At 47.6% G+C, this 23,859-nt stretch overlaps 1 protein-coding gene across 1 annotated transcript in view; it reads right to left on the bottom strand.

Moving 5' to 3' along the window:
* NANS (N-acetylneuraminate synthase) overlaps positions 1-23,859 on the bottom strand; it is an 81,395-nt gene that overhangs the window by 40,394 nt on the left and 17,142 nt on the right. Inside the window, exon 3 of the mRNA XM_063914632.1 lies at positions 8,192-8,291. Within this exon, the coding sequence (XP_063770702.1) occupies positions 8,192-8,291 (100 nt within the window). The remainder of the gene's footprint in view (positions 1-8,191; positions 8,292-23,859) is intronic.

Genomic DNA, 23,859 nt, shown 5'->3' with positions numbered 1-23,859 from the left:
CAACCTGTACACACTTAAGTTTAAACTCTTGCAATTTAATGAAAAAAAAAAATAAGAATTTACTTACCGATAATTCTATTTCTCGTAGTCCGTAGTGGATGCTGGGGACTCCGTCAGGACCATGGGGATTAGCGGCTCCGCAGGAGACAGGGCACAAAAGTAAAAGCTTTAGGATCAGGTGGTGTGCACTGGCTCCTCCCCCTATGACCCTCCTCCAAGCCTCAGTTAGGATACTGTGCCCGGACGAGCGTACACAATAAGGAAGGATTTTGAATCCCGGGTAAGACTCATGCCAGCCACACCAATCACACTGTACAACCTGTGATCTGAACCCAGTTAACAGCATGATAACAGCGGAGCCTCTGAAAAGATGGCTCACAACAATAATAACCCGATTTTTGTAACAATAACTATGTACAAGTATTGCAGACAATCCGCACTTGGGATGGGCGCCCAGCATCCACTACGGACTACGAGAAATAGAATTATCGGTAAGTAAATTCTTATTTTCTCTGACGTCCTAAGTGGATGCTGGGGACTCCGTCAGGACCATGGGGATTATACCAAAGCTCCCAAACGGGCGGGAGAGTGCGGATGACTCTGCAGCACCGAATGAGAGAACTCCAGGTCCTCCTCAGTCAGGGTGTGCCCCTGACCAAGTATCAGCTCGGCAAAGTTGTAAAGCCGAGACCCCTCGGGCAGCCGCCCAAGATGAGCCCACCTTCCTTGTGGAATGGGCATTTACATATTTTGGCTGTGGCAGGCCTGCCACAGAATGTGCAAGCTGAATTGTACTACACATCCAACTAGCAATCGTCTGCTTAGAAGCAAGAGCACCCAGTTTGTTGGGTGCATACAGGATAACAGCAAGTCAGTTTTCCTGACTCCAGCCGTCCTGGAAACTATATTTTCAGGGCCCTGACAACATCTAGCAACTTGGAGTCCTCCAAGTCCCTAGTAGCCGCAGGTACCACAATAAGCTGGTTCGGGTGAAACACTGACACCACCTTAGGGAGAAACTGGGGATGAGTCCGCAGCTCTGCCCTGTCCGAATGGACAATCAGATATGGGCTTTTTTGAGACAAACGCCGCCAATTCTGACACTCGCCTGGCCGAGGCCAGGGCCAACAGCATGGTCACTTTCCCTGTGAGATATTTCAAATCCACAGATTTGAGCGGTTTAAACCAATGTGATTTTAGGAATCCAAGAACTACGTTGAGATCCCACAGTGCCACTGGAGGCACAAAAGGGGGTTGTATATGCAGTACTCCCTTGACAAACTTCTGGACTTCAGGAACTGAAGCCAATTCTTTCTGGAAGAAAATCGACAGGGCCGAAATTTGAACCTTAATGGACCCCAATTTGAGGCCCATAGACACTCCTGTTTGCAGGAAATGCAGGAAACGACCGAGTTGAAATTTCTTCATGGGGCCTTCCTGGCCTCACACCACGCAACATATTTTCGCCACATGTGGTGATAATGTTGTGCGGTCACCTCCTTCCTGGCTTTGACCAGGGTAGGAATGACCTCTTCCGGAATGCCTTTTTCCCTTAGGATCCGGCGTTCAACCGCCATGCCGTCAAACGCAGCCGCGGTAAGTCTTGGAACAGACATGGTACTTGCTGAAGCAAGTCCCTTCTTAGTGGCAGAGGCCATGAGTCCTCTGTGAGCATCTCTTGAAGTTCCGGGTACCAAGTCCTTCTTGGCCAATCCGGAGCCACGAGTATAGTTCTTACTCCTCTACGTCTTATAATTCTCAATACCTTGGGTATGAGAAGCAGAGGAGGGAAGACATACACCGACTGGTACACCCACGGTGTTACCAGAACGTCCACAGCTATTGCCTGAGGGTCTTTTGACCTGGCGCAATACTTGTCCAGTTTTTTGTTCAGGCGGGACGCCATCATGTCCACCTTTGGTCTTTTCCAACGGTTCACAATCATGTGGAAGACTTCCCGATGAAGTCCCCACTCTCCCGGGTGGAGGTTGTGCCTGCTGAGGAAGTCTGCTTCCCAGTTGTCCACTCCCGGAATGAACACTGCTGACAGTGCTATCACATGATTTTCCGCCCAGCGAAAAATCCTTGCAGTTTCTGCCATTGCCCTCCTGCTTCTTGTGCCGCCCTGTCTGTTTACGTGGGCGACTGCCATGATGTTGTCCCACTGGATCAATACCGGCTGACCTTGAAGCAGAGGTCTTGCTAAGCTTAGAGCATTGTAAATTGCCCTTAGCTCCAGTATATTTATGTGGAGAAAAATCTCCAGACTTGATCACACTCCCTGGAAATTTTTTCCCTGTGTGACTGCTCCCCAGCCTCTCAGGCTGGCCTCCGTGGTCACCAGCATCCAATCCTGAATGCCGAATCTGCGGCCCTCTAGAAGATGAGCACTCTGTAACCACCACAGGAGAGACACCCTTGTCCTTGGAGATAGGGTTATCCGCTGATGCATCTGAAAATGCGATCCGGACCATTTGTCCAGCAGATCCCACTGAAAAGTTCTTGCGTGGAATCTGCCGAATGGAATCGCTTTGTAATAAGCCACCATTTTTCCCAGGACTCTTGTGCAATGATGCACTGACACTTTTCCTGGTTTTAGGAGGTTCCTGACTAGCTCGGATAACTCCCTGGCTTTCTCCTCCGGGAGAAACACCTTTTTCTGGACTGTGTCCAGAACCATCCCTAGGAACAGCAGACGTGTCGTCGGAAACGGCTGCGATTTTGGATATTTAGAATCCACCCGTGCTGTCGTAGAACTACTTGAGATAGTGCTACTCCGACTTCCAACTGTTCTCTGGACCTTGCCCTTATCAGGAGATCGTCCAAGTAAGGGATAATTAAGACGCCTTTTCTTTGAAGAAGAATCATCATTTCGGCCATTACTTTGGTAAAGACCCGGGGTGCCGTGGACAATCCAAACGGCAGCGTCTGAAACTGATAGTGACAGTTCCGTACCACGAACCTGAGGTACCCTTGGTGAGAAGGGCAATTTGGGACATGGAGGTAAGCATCCTTGATGTCCAGGGACACCATATAGTGGTTCGCTATCACTGCTCTGAGTGACTCCATCTTGATTTGAACCTTTGTATGTAAGTGTTCAAAGATTTCCCATTTAGAATAGGTCTCACCGAGCCGTCTGGCTTCAGTACCACAATATAGTGTGGAATAATACCCCTTTCCTTGTTGTAGGAGGGGTACTTTGATTATCACCTGCTGGGAATACAGCTTGTGAATTGTTTCCAATACTGCCTCCCTGTCGGAGGAAGACGTTGGTAAAGCAGACATCAGGAGCCTGCGAGGGGGAGACGTCTCGAATTTCCAGTCTGTACCCCTGGGATACTACTTGTAGGATCCAGGGGTCCACTTGCGAGTGAGCCCACTACGCGCTGAAACTCTTGAGACGACCCCCCACCGCACTTGAGTCCGCTTGTACGGCCCCAGCGTCATGCTGAGGACTTGACAGAAGCTGTGGAGGGCTTCTGTTCCTGGGAATGGGCTGCCTGCTGCAGTCTTCTTCCCTTTCCTCTATCCCTGGGCAGATATGACTGGCCTTTTGCCCGCTTGCCCTTATGGGGACGAAAGGACTGAGGCTGAAAAGACGGTGTCTTTTTCTGCTGAGATGTGATTTGGGGTAAAAAAGGTGGATTTTCCAGCTGTTGCCGAGGCCACCAGGTCCGATGGACCGACCCCAAATAACTCCTCCCCTTTATACGGCAATACTTCCATGTGCCGTTTGGAATCTGCATCACCTGACCACTGTCGTGTCCATAAACATCTTCTGGCAGATATGGACATCGCACTTACTCTTGATGCCAGAGTGCAAATATCCCTCTGTGAATCTCGCATATATAGAAATGCATCCTTTAAATGCTCTATAGTCAATAAAATACTGTCCCTGTCAAGGGTATCAATATTTTCAGTCAGGGAATCCGACCAAGCCACCCCAGCGCTGCACATCCAGGCTGAGGCGATCGCTGGTCGCAGTATAACACCAGTATGTGTGTATATACCTTTTTAGGATATTTTCCAGCCTCTCAGCTGGCTCCTTGAGGGCGGCCCTATCTGGAGACGGTACCGCCACTTGTTTTGATAAGCGTGTGAGCGCCTTATCCACCCTAAAGGGTGTTTCCCAACGCGCCCTAACTTCTGGCGGGAAAGGGTATACCGCCAATAATTTTCTATCGGGGGAAAACCATGCATCATCACACACTTCATTTAATTTATCTGATTCAGGAAAAACTACAGGTAGTTTTTTCACACCCCACATAATACCCTTCTTGTGGTACTTGTAGTATCAGAAATATGTAACACCTCCTTCATTGCCCTTAACATGTAACGTGTGGCCCTAAAGGAAAATACGTTTGTTTCTTCACCGTCGACACTGGAGTCAGTGTCCGTGTCTGTGTCGACCGACTGAGGTAAATGAGCGTTTTACAGCCCCTGACGGTGTTTGAGACGCCTGGACAGGTACTAATTTGTTTGCCGGCCGTCTCATGTCGTCAACCGACCTTGCAGCGTGTTGACATTATCACGTAATTCCTTAAATAAGCCATCCATTCCGGTGTCGACTCCCTAGAGAGTGACATCACCATTTCAGGCAATTGCTCCGCCTCCTCACCAACATCGTCCTCATACATGTCGACACACACGTACCGACACAGCACACACACAGGGAATGCTCTGATAGAGGACAGGACCCCACTAGCCCTTTGGGGAGACAGAGGGAGAGTTTGCCAGCACACACCAAAAACGCTATAATTATACAGGGACAACCTTTATATAAGTGTTTTTCCCTTATAGCATTTTAATATATATATACATATCGCCAAATAAGTGCCCCCCCTCTCTGTTTTAACCCTGTTTCTGTAGTGCAGTGCAGGGGAGAGCCTGGGAGCCTTCCCACCAGCATTTCTGTGAGGGAAAATGGCGCTGTGTGCTGAGGAGAATAGGCCCCGCCCCCTTTTCGGCGGGCTTCTTCTCCCGTTTTTCTGAGACCTGGCAGGGGTTAAATACATCCATATAGCCCCCAGGGGCTATATGTGATGTATTTTTAGCCAGAATAAGGTACTATCATTGCTGCCCAGGGCGCCCCCCCCCAGCGCCCTGCACCCTCAGTGACCGCTGCTATGAAGTGTGCTGACAACAATGGCGCACAGCTGCAGTGCTGTGCGCTACCTTATGAAGACTGAAGAGTCTTCTGCCGCCGTTTCTGGACCTTCACTTTTCGGCATCTGCAAGGGGGGGTCGGCGGCGCGGCTCCGGGACGAACCCCAGGGTGAGACCTGTGTTCCGACTCCCTCTGGAGCTAATGGTGTCCAGTAGCCTAAGAAGCCAATCCATCCTGCACGCAGGTGAGTTCACTTCTCTCCCCTAAGTCCCTCGTAGCAGTGAGCCTGTTGCCAGCAGGACTCACTGAAAATAAAAAACCTAACAAACTTTTACTCTAAGCAGCTCTTTAGGAGAGCCACCTAGATTGCACCCTTCTCGGCCGGGCACAAAAATCTAACTGAGGCTTGGAGGAGGGTCATAGGGGGAGGAGCCAGTGCACACCACCTGATCCTAAAGCTTTTGCTTTTGTGCCCTGTCTCCTGCGGAGCCGCTAATCCCCATGGTCCTGACGGAGTCCCCAGCATCCACTTAGGACGTCAGAGAAAAAAAATTTGCTTGTTTTGGGTAGAGCTGTGTGAGATTAGAAAATAGCGTTAGTTTAGTGGTGCCCATACACTTGTAAGATGTCTGGTACAATCCTATGATTTCGACCGCATCTGTGCGATAAATTGCAGGATTGTATGCACATCTTACATACCATGTGACACGATGCGCGGCCACGCCGGTCGAATCTCACGTCTCAAGATCTTATGTGCTGCACTTAATATTTATCAGATCGCACGTGCGATCGCATGCTGTTTTTACCACATTCGATTTATCACACTGCAATGTGCGATCTGTGAGGTATTTAGCTCACTTCCTGGGCACTCCCCTCCTCCCATTTCTGGTCACCCGATTTCTGGTCGCAAAGGGCATGTGATAGATCGCACGATTGTATGCGCATCAAATGCACACAAAAAAAAAAAAAAGCACTTTCGATACGATTTATCGCACCGGGAGCTTCAAGGGAAATCAGGGCCCGAAATTGCATCGCATGCTACCGCACAAGTGTATGGCCAGCATAAGTCTTCTGAAAAATAAACAAGATTTGTGTGGGTACCTGCATAGAGAAATTAATGATACGGATGTGTGACTAGCCCAAAGTGCCAATAGGACCACGACACGGGAGAGAAATCCACAGCTGTGAGTGGTTAATGTGAAAGAATATAAAGCAGACATCTTTGTATTGCCCTCAATTTTTTTCTTCTTTTGGTAACAACTGAAGGGATTTTTTACTATAACGGTGGGGCACAACTTACCACATGAGGTAGTAATAAGCAACCAACTCCTCAAATTGGTGTGCATGGCAAAATGGCAGCTTCTGCTGAACCACAATGGAAGAGCCAAGTTTGTATTGCTAAAGTCAATGCCTGGGCGGCATGCAAACTATAGGTAGCGACACCATAGAAAATGGTCATAAGTGCTTGGAGTAAATAGACTTGGTAGGGGACAAAAGGATTTCATCAATATACAGAAAACCGAAAGCTGTAGCCAACCACATTGCTACCCACATGATTATTAACCTTTATTTCACAAAGCACTAACATGTTACAGAGACTGATAGAAACACAGGGCCGAATGTTATGAAGTCGAGTTACGCAAAGGGACGGGTTACCAGCCGAACTGACGCTTTTTAAAGTAGCAATCATTTACAATGCATAACTTTGCCTTGTACATGATTACCGCTTTAAAAAAAGTCTGAGTTTAGCCAGGAGGCCACACCTCCGGCCAACTCAGGCTTTATTACATCCAGCCCATAGAATCTGACAGCACTTAAGAACCATCTAGTCTGCCCTTCTAGGGTGCAGTTAGTAGGGTCATTCACACTAACAACTTGCCTGGCTAAGGTAGGCTTTCACCGACAATCACATTCTTAGGGCAGTCTTTCATTCTTTTCACCCCCTTCCACACCAGTTCTGTTTCTGTTGAGGGGTGTGGTATAATAATTTCATCTCGCTACCGCTGGGGTAGCGAGGGCGCCCAATCCTTTATGCAGCTAAACTTTATTATTATGGGCGCGATATTCGCAATAACTGGGATCACTTTATAGAGGAGGAGATAGGGCAGTATTCAAATGATACATCACGCCCAATGTGTCCTCAAAATTGACAATTTGTTATATTAATTAGAAAAAAAAAACCCCCCAGCTATTTTGTATAATTTTATTAACAAATCTGCAAATTACCAAATTCGCTAAATAGTTTAAACCTAAACCTGTATTCTATTAACATATTTACTTATTTGTTAATATTATACTGAATTAGGTTTAAATAGCCATTTACTACATTTGATATACATTTGACATATATATATATATATATATATATATATATATATAATAGTAATAATAATAATAATAATAATAATAATAATAATCATCATTTGTAATTTTTCTAAATAAATAAATAAAGAATGTTAGCTTAATGGTTAATCAATGGCCCAGAGGAGCTTGCAATCTAGATTTTGTGCTACACAAACATTAGCGCACAATAGTACAAGGAGAACATGCAACCTGCACACAGATAATCCTGCCTGGAACAGATGCCATGGCATCAGCTCTGTGAGGCAGCAATGTGAACTACAGTCCCAGATTGCCGCCCACAAAAGCCTCCTGTGAGAAAAAAAGCAATTAGTAGAAAGCATGGCTGGTGGGTGCCTCAGGAGATACCAGAAGGAGAAGGGAATGGCAGGATTAAACATTCAGCCAAAATGTGTACTGCAATTTACATTATTTCATTTTTATTTTCATTACAATTCTTTATTTTGGTTGTTTACAAACAATAAAGAAGAACCATGTAATGAAAACACAAGTAGAAAATGTGAACTATTTTACAGTATGGTCACATACAATGAGTTCAACGACCAAGAACATGAAAATCAAATATGTAAGACATGAATCCCTATATTATTTTTTCCCAAGTGGGGAAGAGCAGGGGTGGTGGGGGTTGGAAGGAAACAGTTATACACATACATACTGGGAAAGGATTTTATTAGTATTTATAACAGTATAACGTATGCATATCTGTCAATTACATTTACCAACCTTTCTGGGCGGTCTTTTTTAAATAAGGCAGATTATTAGTGTCGCCTGATCCGACTTTGAAGAAAGGAACGGCAATCTCATGCAGAAACTCTACTGCCATCTGAAAAAGGTAAATAAAGAAAAATATACGTTATGGTAAGAACTTACCGTTGATGACGGTATTTCTCCGAAGTCCACAGGTTCCACAGGATAACAATGGGATATGATGGAGCGACAGCAGATTGGCACCAAACGAACACAAGCGTTCAGTCCTCCCAGGATGCAACGGGCTCGTCCATATATCCCCGCCCACTGGCTCAGGAAAATCAGTTGTATTCCAAAGCATTTAGGCAGGAGCATCATGTAGAGCCCTAATCAGGCAAGAAGAACACACATGCACACCCTTCTGTACAAGATGGAAGAGGTTTAGCGAGTAGAAAGATCCTCAAATCAGGTGCGTCAGGGTGGGATCCCTGTGGAACCTGTGGACTTAGGAGAAATACCGTTATCAACGGTAAGTTCTTACCATAACATATTTCTCCAGCAGGGTCCACAGGTTATCCACAGGATAACAATGGGATTTCCCAAAGCTATTTTAGTGGTGGGGACGCTCCTGATTAGACAGGAGAACCTTTCGCCCGAATTCAGCGTCATGAGAGGCAAAAGTATCCAAGGAATAATGTCTAATGAATGTGTTAATGGAAGACCATGTGGCTGCCTTACATATCTGTTCTGCTGAAGCACCATTTTGTGCCGCCCATGAAGGACCTACCTTACGAGTAGAGTGAGCAGAGACATTATCCGGAACAGGGAGATCAGCTCGAGAATATGCTTCTGAAATAGTCATTCGAAGCCATCTTGTCAGTGTCTGTTCTGTAGCAGGCAATCCTCTCTTGTGAAATCCGTAGAGAATGAAGAGAGAATCTTTCTGATGGCACTGGTACGATCCACGTAGATCCTTAATGCCCGGACGACGTCCAACAACGCATCTCCCGCAGAAAGTCCCGATACCTGAAAAGCCGGGACTACAATTTCTTCATTAAGGTGGAATTTAGACACCACCTTCGGAAGATACCCAGATCTAGTTCTTAGAACTGCTTTATCTGGATAAAAAGTCAGAAAAGGAGAACGACAAGACAGCGCTCCTAAATCTGATACTCTTCTAGCTGATGCCATAGTCAGTAGAAAAAAAAACAACTTTAGCTGTCAACCATTTAAGATCCACTTTATTAAGTTGTTCAAATGGAGCAACTTGAAGGGCTTGCAGAACTAAATTTAAGTCCCAAGGCACTGTAGGAGGAACAAAGGGAGGTTGAATGTGCAGCATTCATTGGAAGAAAGTATGCACATCCTGTAAATTGGCAATTTTCTTTTGGAACCATACAGTTAATGCTGATACTTGTACTCTCAAGGAAGCCACCTTCAAACCTTTATTCATTCCTGCCTGAAGTAAATCTAAGACCCTGGAAACTTAGAAATATGGACCCGAAAATCCTTCCTTCACTGCACCAATGAATATAGGCCTGCCATATTCAGTGATAAATGCGAGCTGAGGAGGGTTTCAATGCTCTGAGCATTATTTGAACTACCTGTTGTGAGAATCCTCTTGACTTCAGGATAGAGGTTTCAAGAGCCACGCAGTCAAGGATAGTTGATCCAGATGCCTGTGATAACACGGACCCTGCATCAGTAGATCTGGACATTGAGGGAGCAGAAGTGGAGCATCCATCGACATTCTCTGCAGATCTGTGTACCAATGCCTTCTGGGCCAATCCGGAGCTATTAGAATCACGTCACGCTTTGCTTCTTTTATCTTCCTCACCACCCTGTGTAGCAGGATGATCAGAGGAAACAGATACGCCAGATGAAAAATAAGATTTTAAACCTACCGGTAAAGCTTTTTCTCGTAGTCCGTAGAGGATGCTGGGGACTCCGTAAGGACCATGGGGATAGACGGGCTCCGCAGGAGACATGGGCACTTTAAGAAAGACTTTAGGTCTGGGTGTGCACTGGCTCCTCCCTCTATGCCCCTCCTCTAGACCTCAGTTAGAGAAACTGTGCCCAGAGGAGATGGACAGTATGAGGAAAGGATTTTTGTTAATCCAAGGGCAAGATTCATACCAGCCACACCAATCACACCGTATAACTTGTGTATCTATTAAACAGTTAACAGTATGAAAAAACAACGCAGCATCAGTCCAACCTGATGAAACTAACATAACCCTTATGTAAGCAAAACTATATACAAGTCTCGCAGAAGTAGTCCGCACTTGGGACGGGCGCCCAGCATCCTCTACGGACTACGAGAAAAAGATTTACCGGTAGGTTTAAAATCTTATTTTCTCTAACGTCCTAGAGGATGCTGGGGACTCCGTAAGGACCATGGGGATTATACCAAAGCTCCCAAACAGGCGGGAGAGTGCAGATGACTCTGCAGCACCGATTGAGCAAACCTTAGGTCCTCCTCAGCCAGGGTATCAAACTTATAGAACTTTGCAAAGGTGTTTGAACCCGACCAAGTAGCAGCTCGGCACAGTTGTAGTGCCGAGACCCCTCGGGCAGCCGCCCAAGACGAGCCCACCTTCCTTGTGGAATGGGCCTTAACCGATTTTGGTAACGGCAATCCAGCCGTAGAATGCGCCTGCTGAATCGCGTTACAGATCCAGCGAGCAATAGTCTGCTTCAAAGCAGGGGTGCCAACCTTGTTGGCTGCATATAGGACAAACAGTGCTTCCGTTTTCCTGACTCTAGCCATTCTGGCCACATAAATTTTCAAAGCCCTGACTACATCAAGGGACTCTGAATCCTCTAAATCTCGTGTAGCCACAGGCACCACAATAGGTTGGTTCATATGAAAAGATGACACCACCTTAGGCAAGAATTGAGGACGGGTCCGCAATTCCGCCCTATCCAAATGGAAAACCAGATAGGAACTTTTATGCGACAAAGCCGCCAATTCCGACACTCGCCTAGCTGAAGCCAAGGCTAATAACATGACCACCTTCCAAGTGCGACTTAAGGAAACTCAACACCACATTAAGGTCCCAAGGCACCACCGGAGGTATAAAAAGGAGGCTGAATATGCAGCACTCCCTTCACAAAAGTCTGTACTTCTGGGAGAGAAGCCAATTCTTTTTGAAAGAAAATGGATAAGGACGAAATCTGAACCTTAATGGAGCCTAATTTTAGGCCCAAATTCACTCCAGTCTGTAGGAAGTGAAGGAAACGGCCCAGATGGAATTCTTCCGTAGGAGCATTCCTGGCCTCACACCAAGAAACATATTGTCGCCATATCCGGTGATAATGTTTTGCTGTCACGTCTTTCCTAGCCTTTATCAGAGTAGGAATGACCTCGTCCGGAATTCCCTTTTCCGCTAGGATCCGGCGTTCAACCGCCATGCCGTCAAACGCAGCCGTGGTAAGTCTTGGAACAGACATGGCCCCTGTTGCAACAGGTCCTGTCTTAAGAGGAAGAGGCCACGAATCTTCTGTCAGCATTTCCAGCAGATCCGGATACCAGGTCCTTCGTGGCCAATCTGGTACAATGAGATTTGTTCTCACTCCTCTTTTTCTTATTATTCTCAACACCTTGGGTATGAGAGGAAGAGGAGGAAACACATAGACCGACTGGAACACCCACGGTGTCACTAGGGCGTCTACTGCTACCGCCTGAGGGTCTTTTGATCTGGCGCAATACCTCTGTAGCTTTTTGTTGAGGTGGGACGCCATCGTGTCTATCTGGGGCAGTCCCCACCGACTTGCAATCTGTGCGAAGACTTCCCGATGAAGTCCCCACTCCCCTGGATGCAGGTCGTGTCTGCTGAGGAAGTCTGCTTCCCAGTTGTCCACTCCCGGAATGAACACTGCTGACAGTGCGCTTACATGATTTTCCACCCAGCGAAGAATCCTGGTGACTTCCGCCATTGCCACTCTGCTCCTTGTGCCGTCTTGGCGGTTTACATGAGCCACTGCGGTGATGTTGTCTGACTGGATCAGAACTGGTTGGTCGCGAAGTAAGTTCTCCGCTTGACGTAGGGCATTGTATATGGCCCCTCAGTTCCAGGATGTTGATGTGAAGACAAGTCTCTTGACTTGTCCAAAGTCCTTGGAAGTTTCTTCCCTATGTGACTGCTCCCCACCCTCTGAGGCTCGCGTCCGTGGTCACCAGGATCCAATCCTGAACCTGCGGCCTTCCAAAAGGTGAGCACTTTGCAGCCACCACAGGAGAGATACCCTGGCCCTGGGGGACAGGGTGATCAGCTGATGAATTTGTAGATGTGACCCGGACCACTTGTCCAATAGGTCCCATTGGAAAGTCCTTGCCTGGAACCTGCCGAAGGGAATGGCTTCGTATGTTGCCACCATTTTTCCCCAAGAAGGTCAGACTAGTCGTAGGAACCAGCTGTGACTTCGGGATATTGAGAATCCAGCCGTGTTGCTGTAACACCTTTAATGAAAGTGACACGCTGTTCAGTAGCTTCTCTCGTGATCTCGCTTTTATGAGGAGATCGTCCAAGTATGGGATAATTGTGACACCCTGCTTGCGCAGGAGCACCATCATTTCCGCCATTACCTTGGTGAAAATCCTCGGGGCCATGGAAAGCCCAAACGGCAACGTCTGAAATTGGTAATGACAATTCTGTACCGCAAATCTCAGGTACGCCTGGTGAGGTGGATAAATGGGGACATGAAGGTATGCATCCTTTATGTCCAGAGATACCATAAAATCCCCCCCTTCCAGGCTGGCGATGACAGCCCTGAGCGATTCCATGATGAACTTGAACAGTTTTAAGTATAGGTTCAGGGATTTTAAATTCAATATGGGTCTGACCGAACCGTCCGGTTTCGGAACTACAAACAGGGTTGAGTAGTATCCCTTCCCTCTCTGAAGCAGGGGAATTTCGACAACCACTTGTTGAAAACACAATTTGTGAATGGCATTTAACACTATCTCCCTTTCTAGGGGAGAAGTCGGTAGAGCCGATTTGAAAAACCGGCGAGGAGGCACCTCTTCGAATTCCAGCTTGTATCCCTGAGAAACAATTTCTATTGCCCAGGGATCCACCTGTGAGTGAACCCAGATGTGGCTGAAAAGTCGAAGACGTGCCCCCACTGGGGCGGACTCCCCCAGCGTCATGCGGTGGATTTTTCAGAGGCCGGGGAGGACTTCTGTTTCTGGGAACTAGCTGTGCAGCTTTTTACCTCTGCCCTTACCTCTGGCAAGAAAGGACGATCCACGTACCCTTTTGCTTTTATTTGATAATGTGGCGCTTTCTTAGGTTGTGAGGGAACATAAGGCAAAAAATTCGATTTACCTGCCGTAGCTGTGGAGACCAGGTCCGAGAGCCCTTCCCCAAACAATTCCTCACCCCTGTAAGGTAAAACCTCCATATGCCTTTTTGAGTCGGCATCACCTGTCCACTGCCGGGTCCAGAGGACTAGTCTAGCAGAAATTGACATAGCGTTTATTCTGGAATCCAGTAAACTAATGTCTCTTTGAGCATCTCTCATATACAAGACAGCATCCTTTATATGGCCTAGGGTCAATAAAATGGTTATCTAGGGTCTCAATTTCCGCTGATAAGGTATCTGTCCATGCTGCTATAGCGCTACAAACCCAGGCCGACGCAATTGCAAATGTACCAGAATGTGTGTAAATGGATTTCAAGGTAACCTCCTGCTTGCGGTCAGCAGGATCCTTGAGGGTAGCCGTATCTTGGGATGGCAACGCTATCTTTTTTGACACGCGTGTCAACGCTTTGTCCACCTTAGGGGAGGATTCCCACCATATCCTGTCCGTTGTAGGGAAAGGATACGCCATAAGAATCCTTTTGGGAATCTGCAGTTTTTTGTCCGGGGATTCCCACGCTTTTTCACATAATTCGTTAAACTCATGTGAGGAGGGAAAAGTTACCTCAGGCTCCTTTCCCTTATACATGTGTACCCTCGTGTCAGGGACAGGGGGTTCCTCTGTGATATGCAACACTTCTTTTATCGCAATAATCATATCAAATACATTTAGCCACTTTCGGCTGTAACTTTGCATCATCGTAGTCGACACTGGAGTCCGAATCCGTGTCGGTATCTGTGTCTTCTATCTGGTATAGTGGGCGCTTCTGAGACCCTGAAGGTCTCGGCGACATAGGGACAGACATGGGTTCACTCCCTGACTGTTCCTTAGTTTCAGCTTTGTCTAATCTTTTGTGCAATAAGTTCACACTGGCACTTAAAACATTCCACATATCCATCCAGTCAGGTGTCGGCACCGCCAACGGAGACCTCACATTCATACGCTCCCCCTCCTCCCTAGGTGAGCCTTCTACCTCAGACATGTCGACACACGCGTACCGACACACAACACACACAGGGAACCTCTTATCTGAAGATAGTCCCCACCAGGCCCTTTGGAGAGAGAGAGAGAGAGTATGCCAGCACACACCCCAGCGCTATATGACCCTGGAAAAAAAACACTAAATGTTTATCCAGTAGCGCTGTTTATACTTTATATCCGCCAATTTGTGCCACCCCTCTTAAAACCCCTCCATCACCGTGTATTAGCAGGGGAGAGTACGGGGAGCTTCCTCTCAGCGCTGTGCTGTGGAGAAAAATGGCGCTGGTGAGTGCTGAGGGTGAAGCCCCGCCCCCTCGGCGGCGGGCTTCTGTCCCGCTCAAAATTCCTGAAAACTGGCGGGGGCTCTGTTAATATACATGTACAGTGCCCATCTGTACATGTATATACTTATTTTGCCAATGGAGATGTTTTATTGCTGCCCAGGGCGCCCCCCCTGCGCCCTGCACCCTTACAGTGACTGCGGTGTGTGAGGTGTATAGGAGCAATGGCGCAAAGCTTTACTGCTGTGCATTACCTCAGTGAAGATCATGAAGTCTTCTGCCGCCTGTGAAGTCTTCTTTTCTTCTCATACTCACCCGGCTTCTATCTTCCGGCTCTGCGAGGAGGACGGCGGCGCGGCTCTGGGACGGACCGCGAGGGCGAGACCTGCGCACCAATCCCTCTGGAGCTAATGGTGTCCAGTAGCCTAAGAAACAGAGCCTTGAAACTCACAGAAGTAGGTCTGTTTCTCTTTCCTCAGTCCCTCGATGCAGGGAGTCTGTTGCCAGCAGGCTCCCTGAAAATAAAACACCTAACAAATATACTTTCTGACAGGAAGCTCAGGGAAGCTCCCTGTAGTGCACCCATCTCCTCTGGGCACAGTATCAAACTGAGGTCTAGAGGAGGGGCATAGAGGGAGGAGCCAGTGCACACCCAGACCTAAATTCTTTCTTAAAGTGCCCATGTCTCCTGCGGAGCCCGTCTATCCCCATGGTCCTTATGGAGTCCCCAGCATCCTCTAGGACGTTAGAGAAATCCCATTTCACTGATAGGGCGTCCACAAAGATCGCTGCCGGATCCTTTGTTCTTGACCCGTACACGGGTACTTTGTTGTTCAGAAGTGACGCCATGAGATCCATCTCTGGCAACTCCCACTTGTCTACTAGTCTGAAAGACTTCTGGATGTAGAGCCCATTCGCTTGCTTGAATGAGAAAGTCTGCTTCCCAGTTTATTACTCTCGGAACGAATACTGCAGACAATGCTGGAAGATGGAGTTCTGCCCATTTTAGTATGTGACTTACCTCCTTCATTGCTGTCTGACTGCGCGTTCCTCCCGGATGGTTGAGGTACGCTACTGCCGTTATTGTCCGAGCGGATCTGGACTGGTCTTCCTTGAAGAATGTCCTTTGCCTGAATCAGTGTCATGTATATGGCCCGAAGTTCTAACAGGTTTATTGGCAGGCAACTCTCTTCTGCGGTCCATTGTCCCAGGAACCATAATCTTCCGGACATCGCTCCCCAGCCCTGAAGACTGGCATCTGTTGTCAGCATCTCCCAATCTGATATCCAAGGGTCTCCCTTTGTTTAGATGGGATGTTTGTAGCTACCAGGCTGACTTTCTTACCTTGTGTGAAAGTACCATAGTCTGTTTCTTTCTTGTCGGATGTATTCCATTCCATCTGGACAGAATCAGACGCTGCAGAGGTCTTGAGTGGAATTGTGCATACTCCATGTCGAATGTTGACACCATCAAACCCATCAGTTGCATCGCTGCGTAGATTGATATTGTTTGACTGTGTTACAACTCCTGAGTCCTTGACTGTACCTTGGCTATCTTGTACCGAGGTAAAAATATTTTCTGCAGACTTGAATCCAGTACAGCCCCCAAGTGAGTCATCCGTTATGACTGAACTAGAGACGATTTTGCCCAATTTATGAGCCATCCGTGCCTCCGCAGACATGTTATTGTCTGTTGAAGATGGTCCAGGAGCATTTCCTGTGATTGTGCTAGAATTAACAGGTCGTCGAGGTATGGAAAAATTCTTATCCCCTGTTTGCGGCGATAAGCTGCCACAACCACCATGATTTTGGTAAACACTCTGGGTGCCGTGGCTAACCCAAAAGGTAATGCCTGGAACTGAAAATGCTGCTGCAGGATAGCGAACCTGAGATAGCACTGATGGGACAGTGCTATAGGAACATGTAGGTAAGCATCCTGAATATCCAGGGATACCATATAATCCCCTGGTTCCATGGCCAAAACTATGGAGCGTAGTGTCTCCATGTGAAACCGTGGGACCCAAATATACTTGTTCAGCATTTTGAGATTGAGAATAGGCCAGAATGACCCATTTGGCTTCTGAACCAAAAACATGTTGGAGTAAAACCCCTGTCCCCATTCTGCAGGGGGTACTGGAATGATTACTCCTGACTGAAGCAATTTCTTAACTGCTTCTTGCAAAGCCCTGGCCTTCATCTCTACCCGAGATGGGCTGGTGCAGAAGAACCTTCGAGGAGGATGCTTCTTGAAGGGAAAAACATAACCCAGAGATACCACTTTTAGCACCCAGGCATCTGTTGTAGACTGCTGCCATATTTGTGCAAACTGAAGAAGTCGGCCCCCTACCATGGGGTCCCCCAGGAGGAGGCCCGCACAATCAAACTGATGGCCTATTCTCTGGTTTTGAGACTGTCGTTCTGGTAGCCCATTGCTTTTTTGCCTTACCAAATTTATTGTATTGGGGCTGCTTACGATCACTTTCCTTTCGCTTTTCCTTGTGACCCAAGGGGCCGAAAAGCGGGACCCCTACGTTTGGGGTTATATGTGGAAGGAAATTTTACCTTTTTGGAGTCTGCTTCTGAATCCAGAATATCTGTCAATTCTTTACCAAACAGAATGCTTCCAGTAAAAGGCAAAGATTCCAGAACCTTCTTAGATTCTGAATCAGCTTTCCATGTACGTAACCAAAGTGCTCTGCGAGCAGCTATTGTTGATGCGGATGCCCTGGAAGCGATAGTGCCCATATCTAATGCTGCTTCTTCCAAGAATATTGCAGCCTGTTTTATGTGAGATATATAGGATTCGTGCTCCCTTGAAGGTGCTGAAAGACCGTCTTCCAGTACCTCTATCCAGGCAGCAACTGCTTTTGCCATTCAAGCTGAAGCCATGGCTGGCCTTATGACTGCCCCAGACAGAGAATATATGGTTTTCAGAAAACCATCCACTCTCCTATCCATGACATCATCCAATGACGTTGATGGCAAAGACAATATAGATTTTCACACTAATCGAATGACATGCGTATCTACTTTGGGAGCCATTTCCCATTTTAAAGAGTCCCCAGCTGGAAAAGGATAATTGGAATTCCATTTTTTGGGAATTCTATATTTTTTACTGGGTGCAGCCCAAGCCTCTTCCATGATTTCCGTAAGCTGGTCTGACCCTGGAAACTCAGTCTTATCTGCTTTGGCCCGTTTAAGTACAGGTGCCTTGGTTTTTAACACAGGCTCTGCTGAATCCTTTAAGGCTAGAATGGCCTTTAATTCTCTAATTAGCTCAGCTATATCCACTAAGCTGAGACCTTCTACTTGTTCTTCGTATGCCAAAGTAGAGTATATAGAGCTTTCATCGCCCGATGAATCATCCTGTGTAGCCTGTGAAGTTGATGGTTTACTTACACTTGGTTTATCAGCTTGTCTTTTAGGAAAAGCTGGTGAGGAAAATTATATACCGTAAGTAGGGAGCTGCATGTATGGGTTATTTGTGTACCCCATTCCTGGTAGTGAAGCTGTAGAAATTACCCGTTCAGCTATACTGGACCAGGTCTGTGCAAACATCGCCCAAGGTTGATCTATCTGTACCAGACGTTGAACAGGGATCTGCCTTGTATTCTGCTGAAACGCAAAACAATTTGCACATAAACCATCCTGTACCAGATCCTTAGAGGTTAATACAGTTTTGCAAGACAAACATGATATGAGTGTTGGTGTTGCTGTGAGTGTACCCTCGTCACCTTTGCCGCTCTTAGACATGATAAATAATCAGCACTTTCACAGTGTACTGTACAATTTGTGACTGTAATCACCTTAACCTTCTAAAGTGATATCAATCTGACCCTACCCATGCACCAGCATTGAGGACCAGAAGAAACAACTGACAAACATATATTAAAGTCAGCAATCACACTAGCAGTCAGTCACAAGTTATATATTAGTCTTATGAGCACATAACTACAAACACATTTTAAAGTACGTAGGAGTACATATTACTGAATTCTGCTATATACAGATCTTAAAGTATTCAGAAGCAATGCGAAGAAAACCACAGTAACGTACACAAAATCATATGCAATAGGCACTCAAATTTAACTATTCATACTGACAAAAAGTAGATAGAAAATAAGAATTTACTCACCGGTAATTCTATTTCTCGTAGTCCGTAGTGGATGCTGGGAACTCTGTAAGGACCATGGGGAATAGACGGGCTCCGCAGGAGACTGGGCACTCTAAAAGAAAGATTAGGTACTATCTGGTGTGCACTGGCTCCTCCCTCTATGCCCCTCCTCCAGACCTCAGTTAGGGAAACTGTGCCCGGAAGAGCTGACACAATAAGGAAAGGATTTGGAATCCCGGGTAAGACTCAAACCAGCCACACCAATCACACCGTACAACTCGTGATACTATACCCAGTTAACAGTATGAATAACAACTGAGCCTCACGAACAGATGGCTCATAACAATAACCCTTTAGTTAGGCAATAACTATATACAAGTATTGCAGACAAACCGCACTTGGGATGGGCGCCCAGCATCCACTACGGACTACGAGAAATAGAATTACCGGTGAGTAAATTCTTATTTTCTCTGACGTCCTAGTGGATGCTGGGAACTCCGTAAGGACCATGGGGATTATACCAAAGCTCCCAAATGGGCGGGAGAGTGCGGATGACTCTGCAGCACCGAATGAGCAAACTTAAGATCCTCCTCAGCCAGGGTATCAAACTTGTAGAATTTTGCAACGTGTTTGATCCCGACCAGGTAGCAGCTCGGCAAAGTTGTAAAGCCGAGACCCCTCGGGCAGCCGCCCAAGAAGAGCCCACCTTCCTCGTGGAATGGGCCTTTACTGATTTAGGATGCGGCAGTCCAGCCGCAGAATGTGCAAGTTGAATCGTGGAGCAGATCCAGCGAGCAATAGTCTGCTTAGAAGCAGGAGCACCCAGCTTGTTGGGTGCATGCAGGATAAACAGCGAGTCAGTTTTTCTGACTCTAGCCGTCCTGGAAACATAGATTTTCAGGGCCCGGACTACGTCCAGCAACTTGGAGGCCTCCAAGTCCCGAGTAGCCGCAGGCACCACAATAGGTTGGTTCAAATGAAACGCTGATACCACCTTAGGGAGGAATTGGGGACGCGTCCGCAATTCTGCTCTGTCCATATGGAAGATCAGATAGGGGCTTTTACAGGACAAAGCCGCCAATTCTGACACCCGCCTAGCCAAAGCCAAGGCCAAAAGCATGACCACTTTCCACGTGAGATATTTTAACTCCACGGTCTGAAGTGGCTCAAACCAATGTGATTTTAGGAAATCCAACACAACGTTGAGATCCCAAGGTGCCACTGGGGGCACAAAAGGGGGCTGAATATGCAGCACTCCCTTAACAAACGTCTGAACTTCAGGCAGTGAAGCCAGTTCTCTTTGAAAGAAAATAGACAGGGCCGAAATCTGGACTTTAATGGAACCTAATTATAGGCCCATAGTCACTCCTGACTGTAGGAAGTGCAGAAAACGACCCAGCTGAAATTCTTCTGTGGGGGCCTTCATAGCCTCACACCAAGCAACATATTCTTCGCCATATGCGGTGATAATGCTTTGCTGTCACATCTTTCCTAGCTTTTATCAGCGTAGGAATGACTTCAACCGGAATGCCCTTTTCCATCAGGATCCGGCGTTCAACCGCCATGCCGTCAAACGCAGCCGCGGTAAGTCTTGGAACAGACAGGGCCCCTGCTGTAGCAGGTCCCGTCTGAGAGGCAGAGGCCAAGGGTCCTCTGAGATCATTTCTTGCAGTTCCGGGTACCAAGTACTTCTTGGCCAATCCGGAACGATGAGTATAGTTCTTACTCCTCTCTTTCTTATTATCCTCAGCACCTTTGGCATGAGAGGAAGAGGAGGGAACACATAAACCGACTGGTACACCCACGGTGTCACTAGAGCGTCCACAGCTATCGCCTGAGGGTCCCTTGACCTGGCGCAATATCTTTTTAGCTTTGTGTTTAGGCGGGACGCCATCATGTCCACCTGTGGCCTTTCCCAACGGTTTACAATCAGTTGGAAGACTTCTGGATGAAGTCCCCACTCTCCCGGGTGGAGGTCGTGCCTGCTGAGGAAGTCTGCTTCCCAGTTGTCCACTCACGGAATGAACACTGTTGACAGTGCTATCACGTGATTTTCCGCCCATCGGAGAATCCTTGTGGCTTCTGCCATCGCCATCCTGCTTCTTGTGCCGCCCTGTCGGTTTACATGGGCGACCGCCGTGATGTTGTCTGACTGAATCAGCACCGGCTGGTTTTGAAGCAGGGGTCTTGCCCGACTTAGGGCATTGTAATTGGCCCTTAGTTCCAGAATATTTATGTGTAGGGAAGCCTCCTGACTCGACCATTGTCCTTGGAAGTTTCTTCCCTGAGTGACTTTCCCCCAACCTCGGAGGCTTGCATCCGTGGTCACCAGGACCCAGTCCTGTATGCCGAATCTGCGGCCCTCTAGAAGATGAGCACTCTGCAGCCACTACAGCAGAGACACCCTGGCCCTCGGGGACAGGGTGATCAGCAGATGCATCTGAAGATGCGATCCGGACCACTTGTCTAACAGATCCCACTGAAAGATCCTTGCATGGAACCTGCCGAATGGAATTGCCTCGTAAGAAGCTACCATCTTTTCCAGGACTCGCGTGCAGTGATGCACAGACACCTGTTTTGGTTTCAGGAGGTCTCTGACCAAAGATGACAACTCCTTGGCCTTCTCCTCCGGGAGAAACACCTTCCTCTGTTCTGTGTCCAGAACCATACCCAGGAACAGCAGACGCGTCGTAGGAACCAGCTGCGACATTGGAATATTCAGAATTCAGCCGTGCTGTTGAAGCACTTACTGAGATAGTGCTACTCCGACCAACAACTGCTCCCTGGACCTCGCCTTTATAAGGAGATCGTCCAAGTATGGGATAATTATAACTCCCTTCTTTCGAAGGAGTATCATCATTTCGGCCATTACCTTGGTAAATACCCTCGGTGCCGTGGACAGACCAAACGGCAACGTCTGAAATTGGTAATGGCAATCTTGTACCACAAAACGGAGGTACACCTGGTGAGGAGGGTAAATGGGGACATGCAGGTACGCATCCTTGATGTCCAGTGTAATCCCCTTCTTCCAGGCTTACAATAACCGCCCTGAGCGATTCCATTTTGAACTTGAACCTTCTTATATAAGTGTTCAAGGATTTTAAATTTAGAATGGGTCTCACCGAACCGTCTGGTTTCGGTACCACAAACATTGTGGAATAGTAACCCCGTCCCTGTTGAAGGAGGGGAACTTTTATTATCACCTGCTGGAGGAACAGCTTGTGAATTGCCGCCAGCACTACCTCCCTGTCCGGGGGAGTAGCTGGCAAGGCTGATTTGAGGTAACGGCGAGGGGGAGACGTCTCGAATTCAAGCTTGTATCCCTGAGATACCACTTGTAGAACCCAGGGATCCACCTGTGAGCGAACCCACCGGTCGCTGAAGTTCCGGAGACGGGCCCCCACCGCACCTGGCTCCACCAGTGGAGCCCCAGCGTCATGCGGTGGATTTAGTGGAAGCAGGGGAGGATTTCTGTTCTTGGGAACTGGCTGTATGGTGCAGCTTTTTCCTTCTACCCCTGCCTCTGGGCAGAAAGGACGCGCCTTTAACCCGCTTGCCTTTCTGGGGCCGAAAGGACTGTACCTGATAATACGGTGCTTTCTTTGGCTGTGAGGGAACCTGGGGTAAAAATGTCGACTTCCCAGGTGTCGCTGTGGAAACGAGGTCCGAGAGACCATCCCCAAACAATTCCTCACTGTAAGGAAAAACCTCCATGTGCCTTTTAGAATCCGCATCACCTGTCCACTGCCGAGTCCATAATACTCTCCTGGCAGAAATGGACATTGCATTTATTCTAGATGCCAGCCGGCAAATATCCCTCTGTGCATCTCTCATGTATAAGACTACGTCTTTAATGTGCTCTATGGTTAGCAATATAGTGTCCCTGTCAAGGGAATCATATTATCAGACAGGGAATCAGACCACGCTGCTGCAGCACTGCACGTCCATGCTGAAGCAATAGCAGGTCTCAGTATAGTACCTGAGTGTGTATACACAGACTTCAGGATAGCCTCCTGCTTTCTATCCGCAGGCTCTTTTAAGGCGGCCGTATCCTGAGACGGTAGTGCCACCTTTTTTGACAAGCGTGTGAGCGCTTTATCCACCCTCGGGGATGTCTCCCAACGTACCCTGACCTCTGGCGGGAAAGGGTACGCCATTAGTAACTTTTTAGAAATCACTAATTTTTTTATCAGGGGATGCCCACGCTTCTTCACACACTTCATTTAACTCATCTGAAGGGGGAAAAAACCACTGGTTGCTTTTTCTCCCCAAGCATAATACCCTTTTTAGTGGTACCTGGGTTAATGTCAGAAATGTGCAACACATTTTTCATTGCCGTAATCATGCAACGGATAGCCTTAGTGGAATGTACATTTGTCTCGTCGTCGTCGACACTGGAGTCAGACTCCTTGTCGACATCTGTGTCTGCCATCTGAGGTAGCGGGCGTTTTTGAGCCCCTGATGGCCTTTGAGACGCCTGGGCAGGCACAGGCTGAGAGCCGGCTGTCCCACAGCTGTTATGTCATCAAACCTTTTATGTAAGGAGTTGACACTGTCGGTTAATACCTCCACATATCCATCCACACTGGTGTCGACCCCGCAGGGGGTGACATCACATTTATCGGCACCTGCTCCGCCTCCACATAAGCCTCCTCATCAAACATGTCGACACAGCCGTACCGACACACCGCACACACACAGGGAATGCTCTGACTGAGGACAGGACCTCACAAAGTCCTTTGGGGAGACAGAGAGAGAGTATGCCAGCACACACCACAGCGCTATATAATTAGGGATGTACACTATTACAGAAAGTGATTTTTCCCTATAGCTGCTTAACATGTATAGTTTGCGCCTAAATTTAGTGCCCCCCCTCTCTTTAACCCTTTGAGCCTGGAAACTGCAGGGGAGAGCTTGGGGAGCTGTTTTCCAGCGGAACTGTGAAGAGAAAATGGCGCCGTGTG

The sequence above is a fragment of the Pseudophryne corroboree genome, chromosome 1 (genome assembly GCF_028390025.1).
Source record: "Pseudophryne corroboree isolate aPseCor3 chromosome 1, aPseCor3.hap2, whole genome shotgun sequence".
NCBI lineage: Eukaryota > Metazoa > Chordata > Amphibia > Anura > Myobatrachidae > Pseudophryne > Pseudophryne corroboree.
The sequence above is the reverse complement of the archived record's forward strand: the minus strand, read 5'-3'. Positions and strand labels throughout refer to the sequence as shown.